Consider the following 21265-nt stretch of genomic DNA (forward strand, 5'->3'; position numbering starts at 1 on the left):
TTAAAATAAAGTGTAGCTAACCGCTTTATTAAAACAGTGATGAAACGATCCGCGCGCGTTTTACGCATATGATGTGATCATCCAGAGACTCCGCGCGCTCATCACGTGCTTCAGCTCAATCCATCCAGCCGCGTCGAGCTGAACAAACTCTCACCTCTCAGGAAATGCTTGTGAAAAACCTATGGGATCGACGTCAAAAAGGTTCAACTCTTTGGACATGTCGAGCTGGAAGCGAAAGAATCTGATGTGAGTGGAAGTGTTGGGAAACCCCTCTAGGACCAAGTGCCTTTCCTCGTCTTTGGCAGCCCGTGGGAAGTTTCTTTCCATGTGAAAACCACCTGACACATATGATCTGCTCCATACACACTCATACTGGACCAGCGGGGACACTTACATATCCATAGATTGTATAACAACCAGGAGAAGACGAGACCGGGACGCGGAGCGGATATATAAACTGTTGGGTTTGGTGAGTAATCACAACTGCTCTTAAAAAGACATACGCTGGCATGATATATATTGACCTAATTCATCTCTTGCTTACGAATTATGGAAATGCATTGCGCACAAGCCATGACATGGTTTAAAATGCGTCTGGCGGCGCGCGTGTTGGAGGAGAAAACCAACATCTGCTCGTTAAAAGTAGGTCTGCCGTGTGTTTGTGCTGGATTAACGTTAGTTTGAACGATTCGGACTTATTGTGCATCATAATTAGCGCACCACTTGACATATTAATTATATCAACAACCATTATTTTAGCATCTTTTAATTATGCATGCTCGTCTGGTTTCAGGAGACTATAGTGCGTTTCATTCAGGTTTTATTAAGCTATGCAATGGATTTTATACATTCAAGTCTCAGACTGTCTGTGAGATGTTTTTTCTCTCCTGTGGTTCGGCGTGGATTCATATCAGCTGCTGGTTAATTAGACGCAATTGCGCACTGGTTGTCATGACCACTCATCCACATTCACATCCACATCCATGCTCCAGACTGTTTACCCTCATGCGTCTGATGTATATGTGAGCTTGTAGTTTCGAGATGAATGCAATGCATTTATGCTAGAGAAAGTTGTGCATTGGTTGCTTTGATTTGCTAGATTTGATTTTTAAAATCAATATTATTTTTATGATTAAATGCACAGTTGTTGTTTTCTAATTTCTGCTTTTTGACATACTAATAACTAAATACTCATTATAGTTCTTTTTCAAAATCATTTAACTTTACAAAATCAAAATATTTTATATACATATGAATAAACCTTTTTTTCTGTGGCGTAATGATGTTGGATGCATACACACACACACACATATACACACACATTTATATATATATATATAAACTAATTATCTGTCTGTTTCTATACAAATTCGTGCTGATTCGTGAACCTTTGTGTGCTTGCTCTACACACCTAACCTCAGAGGAACTGTTCCTCCCTTTATGATGTGTAGTGACGCAGAGGAAGAATCTGTTTAATTACTGAAGTAAATAAGTCAACTTGTGAAGAAGAAAGTTGCAGTATATTTAAGTAAAGCTGCCTGCATGTCCAATGATTTATAAATTCAAGGCCGCCTCTGTAATTTATAGTTGAGTTGGTGTTTTTTTCATTTACTTCTCTCGCTGCGCTCAAGGACTCATCAAGTTCAATCAGAATATACAATCAGAGCTTGAAGAGCGAAAATACCAGCCTATAAGGTTCAAGAGACTGTCTTATAGCTGTCGCTTATATATATGCAAGGTATAAAGGACTTTCTTGTGCAAAAGTTGGACCTTGGTTGGCTTCTTTTTTTTAAATCAATAATAACATAAGTTGCTGTAGTTGAGAGTTTTGTCATAACTTTGTCAAAAGAACCTCAATGCCTGTGTGATTCGGCTGCATAGTCACTTCGTTGCTTTTTAACCAGCAAATCTTTTGGATCTTTCAATCTCCATGTCAGTTTTTAAGAGTTAGTGCTGTTAGGGCACAGGTATTATTCATTTTTAATGCTATACCTGGTAGAATAACAAGGAAGAAATCTGTCGACTGGCTCATTAACTCACTGACTCATTAATTTCAGTATTTCTCTTTAATCTCAAAATGGTAATGAGATTAAAATGTCCCAAAGTGAGATTAAAGGTACAATCGTGTGCGAGTGAATGACCTATGAGCATAGGGCATGCATTTGTTTACATGATAGCGAACTTTGCACACCGAGTTTGAGTACTAGGTTTCATTGTACGGGTCATCGGTTATTCTGAATGCAACAATAATGGAGTCATTTCTCCCCCAGATTTCCACAAACATGCATTTGAAACCTTTACCAGAAAATGCTTTCCACTGATAGCGACACGTTTCTCCAGGGAGCTGATCTTTCCGTTGCTATTCATAGAGTTGTCTCTTCAATCAGTCTATAAGAAGTGGAAGAGAATTGCATTGAGATGACTGAATTCAGAAGTTTTGTTTAACGCACTGAGTTGTACCATTTTCTCAAATTTGAATGTCGGGAGAAATGGATCACACACACATATGCAAACTCTATCTCTTGCAGGGCTGCATGCATAAATGCCAAGAAACTGCATTAGAGAAACGTCACCCAAAGAAAAAGAGATCTTCTTGAGGATGATGGACCTGCCGAACAAGGAGAGACGGTCACCGGAGAACGGTCCAAGGCCCTGTTGCTCAAGCCTCAAGGTAAATCTCTTTACTTTAACACCTATGTGAGCTTTATTTTACGGTGGACTTGATTGTCACGAATAAACGTGGCGTGTTGATGCCTGAAGGAGAAGCGCTGGTATGTTTGTGAGCTTGCAGGACAGTCACTTTACGCATAACAGGCTTTGAGGACCTGAAGCACTGTGACGTCTTTGGCCCCAAACAAGATTTAGCTTCAGTTTGTGGTGGAATCTTGTTCTGAAGAGCTGAGGTCTGAGAACAGAGAGGGATTTGAGCCAGCACTCCTGATGAGATGATTATAGCTGATGATGTAAATAAGGAGAGAGTCATGCTCAGCAGTTCCTTTGTCATAAACACTAATGCGACCACAGAAGGTCCATTCAGCTATGTGAACTCTCTGTATAAGACACATAGTCATGTGTACCTTTAGAAGTATTGTAAGCTTATAATGTAAAGGTTTACTCAAGATAAATTTGAAAACATACAGTGCTAATCACACACAAGCACTTTTTTTTTTTTGGTTGTGGCAAACAGGTGAATTGCGTATTTCATTGTGAATTCAAAATCAGCCTAATTTACAGTACTTTAATAATATACGTTATATTAGTCTTATTGTGAATACTACATTATGCACATTACTAAAATAAATAAAAATAATTGGCTCCACTTCTGAAACAGCTTCAGCTGACATACATATTTTTATCTCATTAAGCATTTGGTTTACATTAGACATAAAATGGGCTGCAAACACTATTATGTTGACTTTAATCCCCCTATGTAATGGTTTAAAAACATTTTAGGGCACTTAAAGTGCCCTTTCTTATGATCTTTCATGTAGTGTGCAATCAGAGCAGAGTAGACCAATCACAAAAGAATGGGTCATCTGACCAATCAGAGCAGAGAAGGCTCTCTGAAAGGCGGGGTTTAGAGAGACCAAATTCTTTATCAAAGCGTTTCAGATGCTGTGAGAAAACAGGTGATGCTGCAATGTATATTATGAGAAAATGAACCTTGGATACATGTAAACCAATTGTAGGAGACTCTAAAACAATATTAGGAACCTTTATAATAGCTTAGCTTATACTTTTTAAATGCACCACTAAACCATATTTTACTGTTTGATAGCAGGTGGAAGGACATTCTCATTTCCTCATTGTCTACAACCATGAGCAGGAGGACAATTTTAGTGACACATCTGCTTTGTTTTGAGTGGAATGAGAGATGAATTCCTAAACCATTAATACTAACACTTTCTTTATTGCGTTAGACTAAACTGGGAAGGGTCACAGCACTTGCATATTGTTAGTTTAATTGCTTCTATTGCCCTTCTCATTTGTATTTTCCTTTGGTTAAAAGCGTCTCCTAAATGATTAAATGTACTGTAAATGTTAACACTATTTAGCATAGCTTTAACATCAAACGATAGCGAAGAGATTCAATAAGAGAGAGTCCTACGTGGCTGAAATCCAAGAGCTCACACACACAATCACATTCTGAGTATCGCCACCCTTGGGCCATTTAAATGCTTTTAAAAGAGCATAACCGCAATAGCAGACGATGTTATCAGCTGACTTGATCTGTGTATCAAACCACCGACCCTCTGGGTTTGAAAGTGTGAATGACTAAGGAGTGTTTCTGTGTCCAGAAAGAGCTCTTGTTGAGTTCTCAGACTAGCCATATGAGAGATCTCTAAAGCCTCAGCTCTTAATTAGTGACATAAAATGTTTTTTTTAAAACATTAAGATTTGGCACACGCCGATGAGATCCGAATTTAGGGCTTGTTTTGCTTGGGATTGAATATGCATGAGACAATAGTGTAAAAGCTGCTTAGAATCAGATTATTTTTTCACAGGAACGAACACAATGAAAGGGCCGTTTCTAAGAAAAGTGATCATGCAGAGGTGCGGTAAATTACATCTTAGATGTGTCCTGATCATAATCCTCCAAAAAACCTTTACGAAGACTTATTCTGATTGCCAAATTCTTTGCTTTAGCCTGAGGTCTGATCTCAGAAATGATCTGCATGCTTCAGGAACACAGAGTAATCTGATGAATGAAGGTATTGTAATTGCACCCATAGAGACCCTTATGGTAAAGCCGATTAGAGTTTTCAATGCTCTACAAGTTTTTCTCCAAATAACACAAGAATAAAAAATTTAGTCAAATCCAGAGAAAAAATTAAAGGCACACAGAAAGAAAAAATGCATTCTCTTATCCCAGTTTCCGGTACGTTGACATCTATTAGTATGCCATAACTAAGGGTTCATCTCCCACAAAAGTGTAAACATTGAGCCTCCCAGACACCATCTGAACTTTAAGAGAGGTTTCTTCTGAGATCTGTCAATCAACCAGCTCAACCTACAGTATAGCGAGGGTTTGGCTACTGTAGTAGGCGGAGTCAGAGGGTGTTTAGCCGGTGTGAGACCATGACATGACAAATGCATTTAGACCTTCAAAGATGAAACAGGGGATGAACACGTCAAAGCGAATGGGGAATTGCGATGCAATGCACTACAATGGAGTCATTAATACCATACATCACCATCATGCACCCGTTCAGAAAGACAAATGAACCAGTGTAGACAGCCGGTCATGTCAAAAATTTGCAGATATGTCGGATGGGTTTATTATAAGCGCATACTGTATAGTAGGTACTACATTTGGTTTGAAACATACTTCGTGACCAAAGTATGGTCTGTATAGTATTGAATGTGTGTTGTGTAGACCATTTTGCAAGATGTAAACAACACTGGTCCAGAAGCACTTCCTGTTTCAGTTTTTTAACACTACATAAAAGCTGGGATACAATACAACCAACAGAACATATAAAACTGAATCAAAAAGTTAAACAAATATCTTTAAGATGTTTTCTTTACATGTGAAATAAAGAAAACAGTTACAAACTGAAACAGGAAGTGTTTCTGGACCAGTGTTGTTTAAAATGCAAAATGGTCTATAAATATACTACGTTTGACATGTTGTCATGTGACGTACGGCATCAGTTGAGTCGCTTCACTGCCATTAACAAATACACTCCCATGGCCTTATGGGATAGTAAAAGGTGTAAACGGTTTGACCTAAAAATATCAAAATTGAAAATACTGTGGAAACAAAGACACCTACATCGTGTCTGCCCTTGAGGTAAGCTAAAACATATCAAAAATTCATTTCGAAGTGAACTATCCCTTTAAGCTTGATGTCGACTAGTCGCTGGTTATGGCCTATAGAGGGCGCAACTGAAAATAAATCTTTGAAATCTAACAGTAAAAATGACAAATAAATGCAAAACTTCAAGCATACCCAGGTGAAAAAGACGTTGTATTAAATGTATTAAAAATATATTTGAAATACAAATAGTGTGTTTATAATACATTTGTATTTACAACATGCTTATTTAAAGTGTACTAAAAATGTATTTTATTGCATTTTAGTATATTTCTAAAAAGTATACTAGAAGTACATTGGTAATAAATATATATTTAATTACACTTTTAAGAAATATACTATAGAAAAGCATACTTTTAATGTATTTATAAAAAGTATATTAGTAATATATTGGTAATAAATGTATGCTTTATTATATTTTTAATAAATATGCTAATGATAATTATACTTTAAATGTATTTCTAAAAAGTATATTAGAAGTACATTGGTAATAAATATATGTTTAAATACACTTTTAAGAAATATACTATAGAAAAGCATACTTTTAATGTATTTATAAAAAGTATATTAGTAATATATTGGTAATAAATGTATGCTTTATTATATTTTTAATAAATATGCTAATGATAATTATACTTTAAATGTATTTCTAAAAAGTATATTAGAAGTACATTGGTAATAAATATATGTTTAAATACACTTTTAAGAAATACACTATAGAAAAGCATACTTTTAATGTATTTCTAAAAAAGTATATTATTAGTACATTGGTAATAAATGTGTGCTTAATTATATTTTTAATAAATATGCTAATGACAATCATGCTTTAAATATGTTTCTAAAAAGTGTACTAGAAGTACATTGGTATTTAATTACATTTTTAAGAAATATGCTAAATACAAACATATTTTAATTATATTTAAAAATGTTTTACTAGAAACGCAATGCTAATAAATATACACTTAATTACACTTTTAGAAATATGCTAAAAACAAACATAGTTTTAGTGAAGTTTTAGTGTATTTACAGAAAGCATACTTGTTGCTAAATTAAAGTATTTTTTGTGTTCACTTCAAGTTTAAAAATTCAAGTCCCTTTAATTCCCTTCCTAACATGAAGGCAATTAAACATGTATCGAAATTAATTGTATATTTCTACAAAGACTAGAAGTAGCACTTTAATTATAAATATGTGCTCAGTTAAGCTTTTAAGAAATATACCAAAAACTAACACACTTTTTGTAATACTACCAACACTTAACTCAATGCATATGTATTTCACACTTTATATTATGTGTTTTAGGTTTAACTTTTTTAAATTAATTTGTTATAATTATGAAAAGCACTAAAATTGGACTAACAAGTAATGCACTTCTATACTTCTGCATTAATTAATCAAATAGTCTTTTCCACAAAACAAGTGAATACCAGTACTTGCACACATCAACATAAAAGATCAGGTGTACATACTAGAAAAACAAAATAAATTTCTTAAAGCTTGACTCTTACATTTGTTTAGCCAAAATTAATTAAAAAAAAACTTGTTAATAAGCATGTTAGGTTTATATAAACAGAGTTGTTTCTTTTTTTGTGGATGTTAGTTAATATTTCCAGTTGCATTCATTTGGACCAATCAGAGCCAATCTTTTCAAAACAAGCTTGCCGGCAATTGTCCAATCACACAGTGCCATTTGAACTTACATGTTGGGCGGGGCGCAGACAGCGGATACTGACTGTCTGTGGTATCCCATTATAGCTTCGGATATTTCAACAGAAATCATGTATTTTCCAAATTTTGCTTTGTTATTTCACTGGCTCGGACCTAGTGAATGTGGATAGCACCGATCTAATATTGAGAGAACACACGAGCAGATTACCAGGTCGTCAGCTCCCGCGAACAATTTAGCAGTGAAGAGGACAACGCAGAGGTGCGCCGCCACGACATGGACTGAGCAAGATACTGCCAGAAAAGATCTTACTTCTTGGTGGTAAGTTTATTAGTTTAAGTGATTAGTATAATTGGCTTTATTCTCACTTTGGGTTTAGAAAATATTTTCAGAAGTTGATGTCGATGTTCTGTGGATTACTGGCGTTTCTGTTGATTTGACACTAAAGCGAGTTAATCCATTGACGTCTATCAACTTAATTGTTATAGATCTAGACAGTGACATAATACAACTATAAAAACATTGCACACTGTGTTTGCAGAAAAAAGGTTATTAATGGTGATTACACGACAGGCTTGATTGTCCCTAAGTAACTTCTTGTGTTTTAAATATTATAATATATTTTAAGCTCTAATAAAACTTTCACATCTGTGATATTTAATTCATAGTAAAATCTAATTAATTATTAGTAGGCTGTCAGTTTTCATGTCAATTCGATAAATAAATTAAGTTGTAATCACCAACTATAAGCTTTCACAAAACCAATTATTAAATATCTTGCACTGAGAAATTAAAATGATGTTAAATAATGAAATGAGAGATTTTATATTTAATATTTAGCCTAGCCAAGGAATTTGCACATTGCAAAGACATTGAGTAGATGAGGTCAAGTCGAGTAAGTAGTAGTTGATCCTCTTGATTTGTAACTTTTTGTTGGTGAAAAACAACAAAAAAAGGCAATAGTGTGTCATGTAGCAGCTAAGTAACTAAGTGACCTATATATATTAACACGTATTTGAAAAATGAATATGTATTTTGCCTGATTATGCATTGAATTATGCAATCACATAATCGTGTTTTTCTCGAGGGACTGATTTATATGATTTTATGAGTTGTATTCAGCTTTTTTACATTTAATCAAGGCGTTATCAGCTGTCACCAACTTGTAACTTTCAATAGAAAGTTCTGTCTTTATTAATAATGAATAATTACTTTAATAATAGGGTGGAAGTTACAGTAATGGTTCATTAAATATGTTTCACCATTTAAACAAAATACAAATTATATATGAAGAACACAAACTAGTGTTTTTTCTGCCCTAACTTTGTATAACATGCGACTTTATTTTTTCTTATAGAGCTTCCAGGGATATTAGCATCTCTCAAAGAGGTCCTGGAGTCCATGAAACGAGGTTCATTCAGCTCAAGCCCAAGATCATCTGAGCTGTGTCTTCCTGAAACCTCAGAAATGGTTAGAAAATTCTTTATGATAAAGAAAAATCCTATTTGTTATAATAATTATATCTGACTTTTTGTGCATTAAGTGTTCTGAATTAAGTAACAAAGTGACAGCTTTTTATTAGAATTATAAATGAACAAGTTTATACTAATGCTTGTTTTTTTTTATTCTTGCCAGATTTCCCTCGGTGTTTCTGATGTCCCCAAAAGAGTCTATGGCAGACTGAACAAGTCACGAACTTCTCTTTTTACTCAAGATTTGGCCACTTTACTTTTTGCTATTGTATTTCACTTTGTTTGACTTAAAGGATTAGTTCACTTAAAAAAAAAAAAAAAAACCTTTAGCTGATAGCTTACTCACCCCCATGCCAAGATATCCATGTCATTCTTTCTTCAGTTGAAAAGAAATTAAGGTTTTTGATGAAAACATTTCAGGATTTTCTCCATATAATGGACTTCATTGGGGACCAAACGGTTCAAGGTCCAAAAGACAGTTTCTGTGCAAACTGTTCAAAGGGCTTTAAACGATTCCAGACGATGAATAAGGGTCTTATCAAGCGAAACGATCGGTCATTTAAAAAAAAAAAACCCACAAGTTTAAGTTTTATAAGCTCAAATGGTCGCCTTGCTCTGTTCTGTTATGCATGTTCATGATTTTCCTATTTGAACTCGTTCATCAAAATTAACAAATATTTTTCCGAGTCATTAGGTTCATTCAATGAACGAAATGAATGAATTGACTCGAAAAAAGATTTGTCAGGGCTGCCAACTCTCAAGCATTCAGCACAAGACTCTCGCAATTGAGCCAATTCTCATGCTTTCACGACAAATTGACTGTTAGCCATTGGACCCTGAACTGTTTGGTTCCCAGTGAAGTCCATTATATGGAGAAAATCCTGGAATGTTTTCATCAAAAACCTTAATTTCTTTTCGACTGAAGAAAGAAAGACATGGACATCTTGGAAGACATGAGGGTGAGTAAATTATCACCAAAAGTTTTTTCAAAAGTGAACTACTCCTTTCAGTTAGTTTATTTATTTATTTATTTTTGTTCTGTTTAATACCTCTGCAAATCAATGCATTTTATGTTAATGTATTTTGTTTAGTTTTCATAATGCTTTACTGATGTAGTGCATTAAAGTTTATCTTTCAAAGAGTGTTTGTGTGTTTTGTAGAAATATTTTTTTTTATTGGGTTTTGTTGAATTCAAATGTTTAAATGTATTTTTAATACATTAAAATATATTATTTTTATATTAAATGGTTTTTGGAAAAATATATTTTTAATATGTTAATAGTGGGTCCAATAGTGTTCTACTAATACATTATTAATAAGCTGAAATTATATTTAAAATATACTCAGAACGCATTAATGTGAAGCTAAAAATATACTAATGCTGTATTTCTAAAGTCGATTTAAAGTGTATTAAAATACACTTTAAATAAGTGCTATTATATTACATTAAATGTACTTAAAATGGTTCCATTTTAGCACAATTTAGTATAATAAAATATATTACTATTACCTTAAAATTGAACTTAAATACATATTAAAATACACTTAATATACTTGAAGTTGTTTCAATTTAGCACATTTAATACATATTTAATACGGTACATTTAAAATACATTAAGTATATCAAAATAAGTACAATTTAAATATATTTCCTTTTCACCTGGGTACTTCAAGACAATTTATAAAGCTTATTGTGCAGTAAGTTAAACGCTGTTCTAAACTAACGTGTGCTGCATTGTAACGCACACACATAGCTCGCACATCACGACACAGAAACATTCAGTTGCACGGAAATCTATTGTCAGTGATTTATCTATAATAGCTTAGAAACTGAAATGTTCTAGTGTAATAGTGAAATAGTAAAAATTCATTCACACAAAATCACTAATGCATTCATATAAATATAATCTTTACTGTGCTAGTCTTTCTGTATCTGATTTAGAACAACCATAAATCTGTGAGAAATATAATGACCCAAAGACAAAAGAACTGATTAAAATAAGCCGTTATGTAGGAGCAATAGCCTTGTGGGAAGCAATGTCATACGCCACATCTGTTCACTTGCGTTCAAGTCATAGCTTGAGGTTCAGGCTTATTTATTTATATATATATATATATATATATATATATATATATATATATATATATATGAAGAATTCAGATGCAAAAGCCTCTAAATGCCATTTGAAATTTTCTTCTTTAATGATGATTTTTATCAAACTTGTATATTTAAGTTCAGTAATTTCACTTAAATAACAATTTAAGTGACAATTTAACAATTTGTCATTTAAGTGAAATTACTGAACTTAAATATACAAGTTTGATAAAAATGATCATTCTAGAAGAAAATTTCAAATGGCAATTAGAGGCTTTTGTATCTGAGCTCTTCATATATATATATATATATATATATATATATATATGTATACTGTATATGGCCAGAGAGGATTTGTTTTTAAATAACCCTACAAGTTCAATTAAACCATCAAAATATGAGGAAAATATTTAAATATGTGGGACGGACAAAATGCAATGAAACATGCTAAATTTTGCAGACAAATGTTAATCATCTCAAATAAAACAAATGACTCCAAGCTCTACGTAATATGCTTAAAAAAATCTTTAACATATTTTAATAACATGTGTAAAAATGAATGTCCAGTAATCACAAATAATGGAAAATCTCACAGGTCAAAAAGTGAGGAAAGAATAAAGTCAAATTTTCTGCTATTATATGTTACTGTCAGTGTACTAAGGCGTTCAGTAAGTTCACTGCTGTGAAAGAGCTATGGAGCGTAAATTACAGACACTGCGCCAGTGCGTGACGGGTGCTCGGCGCATGCTTGGGAAATCCATAAGCGCACGAAGGGACCCATGTGCTCTAGAGTGAGGAAATCTCTGGACTGTTGTAAAAGCTGAAAATTAGCCCAGAGGCCATCGCGAGCACGTGTTGCTGTTGGCTGGTGGTCAGATTACTGTGCCCACGAGTAATGTGATCTAAGTCGCGCTCCAAGGAGATGAGGGACGTGCCACTGTATTGACAGTGCAGCTGTAAATTAATCAGTGACAGACACATGCATGCATCGTTCGTGATAGGACCTTTTGAACAGTTTGGTTGTGGTGCATTCATTTGTTCAGTCATTTATGCTGATATTCTGTGCATGTTGTTTGTAAACCGCTAATGGACAGGTGATTGTCACCTTTCATCTGTTTCTATTCTGAGCGTCCCATCAGCGGAGAACTAGCGTGACGTGCCAGAATTAGCCAGTCTGCTTCAGGCACGCTTTCTCACATTCCCTCTCTTTCTTTCATGCTATTTACTCTTTCTTCACTCGGCATTAGATGCCTTCCTTCCAAATCCCAGTATGGTTCGCAAAGTAACCATAAATCTTTCAGAAATGTGAGTGCTCGAGCCCCAGTCGAAGAACGCAGTATGACTAGCCGTGACGCAGAGTTGCATGGTTAACTTGGTTTAGAGAACAATGCAGAGAACATCCTCAACTAATTGTTATATTGATTTAGATGTTAGAACAGACAACTTTAGATCTGTTATGTTACCGTCAAATGGTCTCCTTTCTGGTTTAGTGATATCCATTAAATCAGACTTGTCAGTTTATTGAAGTTGTGATGGTCTGTGGATCTAAGGGTGATGGAAACGTTTGGGTCCGGGAAGATTTGTAATGTTTTTGAGAGAAGCCTGCATTTTATTTGTTCAAAAACTGTGAGATAATATTACAATTTAAAATAACTGTTTTCTATGTGAATATATAGTCAAGTGTAATTTATTAATGTGATCAAAGCTGAATTTTCAGCATCATTACTCCAGTCTTCAGTGTCACATGATCCTTCAGAAATCACTCTAATGTGATGATCTGCTGCTTAAGAAACATTTCCGATTATTATCAATGTGGAAAACACTTGTGCTATTTAAAATGTTTGTGGAAACATGATACATTTTTGATCTGGATACGAATAAAATATATATATATATATATTATTATATATATAGAGGAATAAAAAAAATCAAGAAGATTTATTTCCATCTCAAATAAATCCTCTTGATTTTTTTTTATTCCTCTCTATATATATAATATATATATATATATATATATATATATTATTATTATATATTATATATAATAATATATATAATAAATCCTCTATATATTTTTTTATATATTGTAAATCTTTAGCAACATTTAAAAACATGCCTTTCCTGTCACTTTTTTGAAGTATTAGTTTAAAAAAAAAAAATTATAAATGTAATAAATAAAATATCATTTAAATCTTAATATTTATTATTATTTTATAGTGATAACCCTAAAATCTTACAGAAAACTGACTTTAATATAGTCAAGGGCAGCCATATAAAGATGAGCTTCAAAAAGCCTTTTTACACATTAAAGTCAAGTGTGTGTTGAAAGACGACTGTATAGCTGATGATTTGATCGTCAAAGGCTTCTCGTCTCCTCTGTTCCCTTTTCTTTCTGCTTCTTCACCCTTCACTTCTCCACCTTTCCGTTGATTATTAATTTTGGATGCAGGGAGTGTGCGTGCGTGCGGGAAACCCCACAAGAGTGAAGATGCACCGCTGTGCCGAGGCGAAACCTCTGCGAATGCTGATGATTTTGGCCCAGAAACCCCAGCAACAGCCACGAGCAGCGACTCATTTTTCCTGTTGTTTTGCTCATGGAGGCTTAAGTCACTGCTGTTGAATGCAGTAGCGTCGCTCAAGAGCGTGATATAAGCTCTCCTAATCCGCTTTTTGTCCCACTACCCATAATGCACTGCAGCTCGAGAAATGCATCCCCCTTCTCTCCATCTCGCCATCTCTACTCCCACCCCAGTTCTCTTATCCCCTACGATTTTAAATGCATATTAATGAAGAGTTGTCAAAAAATAGGTTAATGAGTGAGAGTGCGAGTTGTGCATGCAGCATCTGACTGGATTTCTGTCTCTGTCTCATTACAGATGTTCCTCGTGGCCTTGTCCTTTGCCTACTTTGCCAAGGCTTTATCCGGGAGCTATATGAAAAGCACAATAACTCAGCTGGAAAGACGCTTCGACATCCCCAGTTACTTAATAGGTGTCATTGATGGCAGCTTTGAAATGGGTAAGAACCGGATCTTCATGCGTCAGCTACGTTTCGATCCCGTCACCTCCGCGAACCAGTTGCCAAGGCTCTCATCGAGTCTGTGCACCGCTCTTCAGTGCAAAATAACACTGAGACGCACCATGTGTGCTGCAATTTACAGCTGCCGTCCTCTGCGCAGTGCAGTGGTCCGACAGATCGGACAGTTATGCAACTGCAAACATATTTTAACAGGTCACAACACAACACAAATCTGTTGCGATTTCAAGTTTACTATTTAAAATTCACATGCATTCGTTTTATTTCTTATATCCATGACTGAAGCATATATGAAGAGTTCAGATGCAAAAGCCTCTAAGTGCCATTTGAAATTTTCATTTGAAGCTTGTATTTAAGTTCAGTAATTTCACTTAAATGGCAATGAAGATTACCTATTAATTGTCATTTAAGTGAAATTACTGAACTTAAATATACAAGCTTGATAAAAATGACCATTTTAGAAGAAAATTTCAAATGGCACTTAGAGGCTTTTGCATCTGAACTCTTCATATGCTCTTCTTTATAATAAAGCTCAGGAAAATCGACTAAACTGTGGAGCTTACACTTATTTTTTCATAATCTACTAATGGAAAAAATATGGGCGTGACGGAAGTAATAAGCACAAAAAACTCACACAAAATTTTAAATGCTATTTTACAGCTTTCTAAATTTGTGATGCAATGCAAATGAAATTGTAAACAAAATTAAATTAAATATGAATGCATTATTCAATCATTTATGGTTAAATTTGTCATTATAATGCTTCCACCTTTGCAGTTATGCAGGGAAGTGCTGGTAAAATAAAATAAAAATGAATTGTTTTATTGTCAAGGGATGCCATACAGAGCAAGATTTAATCAGAATATGTGATTCTGCACTTTTGTTCGTCTTTGCACGTGGAAAATCGTAGTCCAGAGTAGTGAAAGCGGCGAGGCTAAACACCGCTGCATCCGCCGCTCGCGTGGCCCTAGAAACCAGTGTTTCCACAGGAGTCTCGCCATGGCAACGGGATGAGGAGCACAGCCAAAGCAAGGGATCATGTGTCAGAGTTTGCAACACTCTCCCTCGGCTGTCTTCCGTCCCTGTTATCAACAAGTGCTCGGGAAACCCGCGGAACAAAGGCTGCTGTGTGTGTTTTGTAAATGTTTGGGTGAGTTGTTTCCCTTTGGTTAGACTGACCTGCTTATAAACCGAGCCATGGGTTAAACGTCTGAGAATCCCTGTCCATGCTGGGTGCAGAGCTGTGCTATAATCGTCCTCACAAAGACCTTCGTTCATGGAGCCGTGAATCTCAGAAACCAAATAATTCTGCCAATAAATGTTCCTCTCAGACAAAGAGGTCAATCATGTAGAAATCTGTTGGGAAGCGCCATGTTCAGAGAGTTTGTGAAGCGGATACTTCCATTCATGGGTGAATGTCAGTGGTTGACCAATATTGGGCTTTTATAGCCTGATGGACAGAATCAAATGATATGCACTAAAATTGCTCTTATTTTACACTGTTAACTCAATATCCACATAGTCTTTCGGAAACGGAAAATAATGCGTATTAAGTTTATAATGGTTACTTTTCTGAAATGAGGCTACATTTGAGTGAACGTTGAGAGACAATTTTGTGTGCTTATTACTTCCATCATATCCATATTATTTTCCATTAGTAGATTACGAAATAATAAGAACGACCAGCCCTTCTGTTAATGGAGCACAGTAATTAAGTGATCTCAAAATGACCAAATAATCAGTCAGACTAGTCGATTTTCCTGAGCTTTATTATTATTATTGGATAAATATATTTATTGAACATTTTCCAAATTTAACAAAACACAACACGGATTACAACCATGAAAAAAAAAAAAAAAAAAAAAAGCATTTGAGTGGGGAAACCTTTCTGCAGAATAGTTGACAACTCAACCCCGAGATTATTTATATAGGGTTTCCAGATATTATAAATCTGGTCTGGCTGACCATTAACTACACAAGTTAAATATTACAATGGAATTAGTTCCATTAAAATCTTGTGCCAACCCCATATAGTACGAGTCTTGTCATTTATCCACCTCAGTAATATGTTTTTCCTAGCAGCACAAGTAAGAAGATTATAGAATATTTTTTCTTTTGAAAGAATCAAAGCTTTATCAGGCAGACCCAGTATCAAAAATAAAGGATCCAATGCCCCTGAGCTTTATTATAAAGAGCATATATGCTTCAGTCATGGATTAAAAGCTAAACATTAGTTTAAAACCCCCTGAACAATAACATTAACCAGAAGAGAGCCATCCTTCGAGTGACCCAATCCTCCTCATACCCTTGCAATGAGGTTAGTTGCTTACTTAGTTCATCCTTTTTTAGCTGATTTTTGGGATTTTTTTTAAGAAACAACCCAATAAAAGTCACAATTTTCCTCATCATAAATGTTTGTCTGAACATTCTCGTCTTTCCGCTCCTAGGTAACTTGTTAGTGATCGCCTTTGTGAGTTACTTTGGTGCCAAACTTCACCGTCCGAAGATAATCGCCATCGGCTGCCTGTTGATGTCACTAGGGACTTTTCTAATTGCCTTGCCCCATTTTATAATCGGACGGTAAGTAAAATGTGTGTGATGTCACGTCAGCCTCGACACAAGCCGTTCCGCTGTTAACAGAGGGAGCTGTTTTGAAGGGTCACATGGATCCAGTTTGATCTTGTTAAAGTCCCTGACCACAAATGCCATTGAGTCGTTTTCAGTATGTTTGTCGCTGTATGCTTTTACTTTATCAGATGGCTTTCTGCTTAAAAGGGAACATGTATCAGAATTTTCTATGACCACGCTCTGTTCATTCATCTTTGGCTTTATACTTGTCAATCGACTTGTAAAAAGAGTGTGCCAGGGTTTGAGTTTTACATGCTGCTCTTTAAAAACATCGACTCGAGTGCAATTTCCGTGATTAATTTAAATGCTGTTTTAAATGTTAATGTTTTGTATGTAGGTCATGTTTTTGATGTACATCATTTCCTATATAGCATCCCATTTTTACGGCAACGGCCTATTTAAAATCTGAATCGCTCAGTCTGACTAGCATATTTCCTTCCCCTGTGCATTTGCTTCACTGTTTGTTCAGGTGTAAGTTGCCAAAACCAAAATGCTAAATCGTATTGTTATTTCTGCTACCTAATTGTTGATGTTTTACATGCAGCTACAAGTTTGAAACATCGATTCGATCGTCAGTGAACTCGACCAATATCCTCTCCCCATGTCCAATGAGGTCTGCTAGCGTTCTGTCCACAGGTCCAAGCACTTCTTCAGTACCGAGCGCAGGTAAATTAACACTTACTGCTTCGGTTAGATTGGAAAATGGGAGTCTTGCTGGATAAACCAGATGAGATACCTGTTAGAAACGCATCACTGTAGTCTACAGCCTCGTATGGTTTCATACAGTCTTATTTGTGCATGCTTCTCTAATAATAATAATAATAATAATCTGTCTTTTTTTTCCTGTCTCATTTAATTCGGTATCTTTGCCATGTGTCAATTCCTTCTCAGGTTGCGAACATGAGTCCAGGTTGTCCATGTGGATCTACGTTTTCCTGGGGAATATCTTGCGTGGAATTGGCGAGACCCCAGTGCAACCTCTGGGGATCTCATACATCGACGATCACGCTCTGGAGGAGAATGCAGCCTTCTACATCGGTACATCTACATTTTTGTTTGTACAGTTTAATCCTGCTTTTCAGCATGAGGGACATTAAGTAGAGTAACCCTAGCTGGACAGATCTTATTTGATGGGTCATTGTTTAAAACAAAAAATCTTGCAACTACTAAAAGTATTTCCAAACATACCTGAATACAGTACACTCACATTAAGGGAGTAAATACAATGTTGTAAATCTCAATTTTGTTATATTGTCAAAAAATTCATGCTATTTTAACATGCTATTTTACCTGCATACACACAGATATATATATATATGAAGAGTTCAGATGCAAAAGCCTCTAAGTGCCATTTGAAATTTTCTTCTAGAATGATCATTTTTATCAAGCTTGTATATTTAAGTTCAGTGATTTCACTTAAATGGCAATGATAATTACCTATTAATTGTTATTTAAGTGAAATTACTGAACTTAAATATACAAGTTTGATAAAAATCATCATTAAAGAAGAAAATTTCAAATGGCATTTAGAGGCTTTTGCATCTGAACTCTTCATATGTCAAATCTCAGTTGCATGGTTGTTTATATCATAGCAAAATGTAAACTGTATTATACCATGGTCTGGGTGAATACTCGATTCTGATTGGCTGCAGGGTGTCCGTTAAAAAGTGATAGAGGACACCTAGTAAAGTAGTTGGTGAAACTGCCTGTTTACCATTCGAAATTAATAAATAAATGCGCTGCCTACAACGGCTGTGAGTAACCATAGCAACAGGCAGTCACATGCTCTATCATCGATCTAACGTTAGATATTATAGCCTAATACAACAATGAGCGACTTCGTGCTATTTCTTTTAACATTTATGGAGAATATGGCAACTTTGACGACTGGTATGCTGCTGAAGAAAGAAAAAATGTAAATAAAACGGGAGAAAATTACACCGCTGCTGCTCTGCTCCATTGAACTCTATTGGTAACGACGTAACTTGCGACCATATTGGATAACGATGCTTTCGGGAAACGCACCCCTGAATGAGACCCTGCGGGAGTTTTACGCAGCTGTCCAGACAACCAAGGCAGGAGAAGGCTGAACGTGCTACAGCGTTTCAAGCCTAAGGAGCCTGAGGCAAATTACCCTCTCTTTGATCTGATTAATTTATTGCCCTTTATAACGTTAAGCGCAAATCGCTGGAGATCAGAGCTAATTGTTTTTTTTTTATTGTTGTTTGATTAATTGTTATATGAGTAATAATAAAAAAAAAACTATGCCTACCTTTGTGTTTCATGAAAAAAAAAATGCATTTGTGAACCTGAAGGGATACGAGCTAAGCGGACTATATCTCCGGTTGCTAAATAAACAGTCAGGCAGGCAAGGCAAGTTATTATTTGTAAAAACTAGATTTAGCCTAATTAAAATATAAACTAATGTTTTATTTGGCAAGTGACCATGGTATAAGCGGGTTAATGCCCTCCGAGGTGTCCATTGTCAGGTTTTAATGGACTTCGGCGGAGGCAACCGTCCTCCGCTGCGCGTCGGCCGGTTTACGCCTCGCCGTCGTCCATTAAAACCTGACAATGGACACCTCGTCGGGCATTAACCCTTACTTATCGCACAGCTAATTATATTATATTATATTATATCCAGCTTTACCCGCATACATGCATTATACTCACGTTGTTGCAAACTTTAACTATGTCATTGTCCAGCTCTTTATATGAAGTTGGATATACTGTATATATAACAGGTTCTGTCATGAAACTCTAGATGGCACAGTTTAATGCAACCTGATGACATTTACATTAACTACATGGCACAAGCTGATTGGTTCCTGTCACATCTGCAGCCAATGAGCTTGCTGCTCAATATTTAAATATCTGGTTAGCGTTTAGTTTGCAGAGTGCACTCTTTGAAAGTCGTCCTCTTCCCCAGCTCCACCTGTATAGATCGGATGCGGGGTATTTAAAGTCCCCGTGAACCGGAAGTTGCAAACGATTTTTCTCCAGTGCTGTGACGTATTTCCAAGTGAAACGGAATATTGAACAGAAGGGCAGGGTTTTACTCTAGCGCTCCTCCTCTCCATCTCTCGCTCATAGCAAACTAACGGTTTGAGGGGAGTGGTTAAGCGTTTCCCCACCCAAACTGTGAAACCTACGTCATCAGAAAAAGAAACCGTTCCAGACCGGAAGTAACTTTTTAGATTTTGATTAAAGATTACCAAGGTAAAACATTTTTTAAATATATTTTTACTTGCACTGATTAATTTTTCACCACAAGACTAGTAATATGCGCTAACAAAGTAAATAGGTTCAATTTTGATTTCACGGGGACTTTAATATATACAATTTGTGCAGCAGCAGTCTTGCACTGTAGCGTTTCAGTGTTTGTACATGGATTTCTCTGCAACGTCATCACTGCTTGCGCACGCAACCGGGCGGCAGAAAAAAGACGCGTTTTGTAAGTCGAAACAAGCTTATGAAAAAGCTAATTTGGGCTGTCCAGTAGATGCTACTGTCCGAAAAAAAGGTACAAAAGCTGTCACTGGGGCGGTACCTTTTCAAAAAGGTACACTTTTGTACCTAAAGGGTGCATATTGGTACCATAATTGTACAAATATGTACCATGAAGGTATGCACCAATATGCCTTTAGGTACAAAAGTGTACCTTTTGAAAAGGTACCGCCCCAGTGACAGCTTTTGTACCTTTTTTTCTGAGAGTGTGCTAACATTGCCTATTACACTACTAGCCTAACATGATAATCCATACAGTAACACTGCAAATTCAAAGATAGACAAACAGATCCAACTTAAATCATGTTTTATTGAGTCAGCAGTTATATAGAAACAATAAGGAAAGCTTCAATACTTAAGGTTGTTGCAGTAACGGACCAGCTCACCAATCTGGCTTTCTGCCTCTGGTATGCGCACGCACCCTGTAATGTTTGTAAGCAGGAAACCCGTGTATAAGCAGTGGGACGTATCTGTACTTACAATAACAGCATTTATCATCAACAGCGTAGCATATCTATTCAGCCAAGACTAAATATTGAACATAGACATATCCATAACCACATGGTTTATCCGCATACGTTTAGCATACTAATGTAAAGCAATACTATATAGCAAATCTGCTTGTATCTATATTACTGTTCAGCTCTAATCTGCTAAATGCATGAAGATATTATAAACATTAACATCAGTATTTTCTGTGAAGCTGCTTTGAAGCAAATAATGTGTACTGTGAAATTCAGTCATAAATGTGACGGACCGTTTTGTCCTTTAGAGGCTTCCTGGTATTAATTGTTTTTCCTAGAAAGCATTGCCTTTCTGGGTAAACAGTCCAGACTAGATCCACAACTAATCAATTCATGTATCATCTGTATCAGGATGTGTCCAGACAATATCGGTCATCGGTCCAGTGTTCGGTTACCTGCTGGGGTCTCTCTGTGCCAAGATATACGTGGACATTGGATTTGTCAACATGGGTGAGTGAAGTGAAACTGTGAGTCACTGGGTTCAGTTGCATCTGCACTAGATGACCGCTCTAGGCATGT

The 21265-nt window shown here is 35.7% G+C and overlaps 1 protein-coding gene and 1 long non-coding RNA gene across 2 annotated transcripts in view; both read left to right on the forward strand.

Annotated features, from left to right (window-relative positions):
- Positions 1 to 328: 328 nt before the first annotated feature.
- slco1c1 (solute carrier organic anion transporter family, member 1C1) overlaps positions 329 to 21265 on the forward strand; it is a 31615-nt gene continuing 10678 nt past the window's right edge. The window contains exons 1-7 of the mRNA XM_039660688.2: positions 329 to 469; positions 2529 to 2671; positions 13928 to 14069; positions 16535 to 16667; positions 17260 to 17381; positions 17607 to 17753; positions 21098 to 21196. Coding sequence (XP_039516622.2) covers positions 2543 to 2671; positions 13928 to 14069; positions 16535 to 16667; positions 17260 to 17381; positions 17607 to 17753; positions 21098 to 21196 — 772 coding nt within the window. The 5' untranslated portion in view covers positions 329 to 469; positions 2529 to 2542. The remainder of the gene's footprint in view (positions 470 to 2528; positions 2672 to 13927; positions 14070 to 16534; positions 16668 to 17259; positions 17382 to 17606; positions 17754 to 21097; positions 21197 to 21265) is intronic.
- Positions 7523 to 10098, forward strand: LOC120459733 (uncharacterized). Its single transcript, XR_016150032.1, has 3 exons — positions 7523 to 7805; positions 8842 to 8954; positions 9120 to 10098. It is a non-coding gene; the product is annotated as an uncharacterized LOC120459733 (long non-coding RNA).

Source organism: Pimephales promelas, chromosome 24 (assembly GCF_988280905.1).
Source record: "Pimephales promelas chromosome 24, fPimPro1.hap1.1, whole genome shotgun sequence".
In the NCBI taxonomy this organism is placed as follows: domain Eukaryota; kingdom Metazoa; phylum Chordata; class Actinopteri; order Cypriniformes; family Leuciscidae; genus Pimephales; species Pimephales promelas.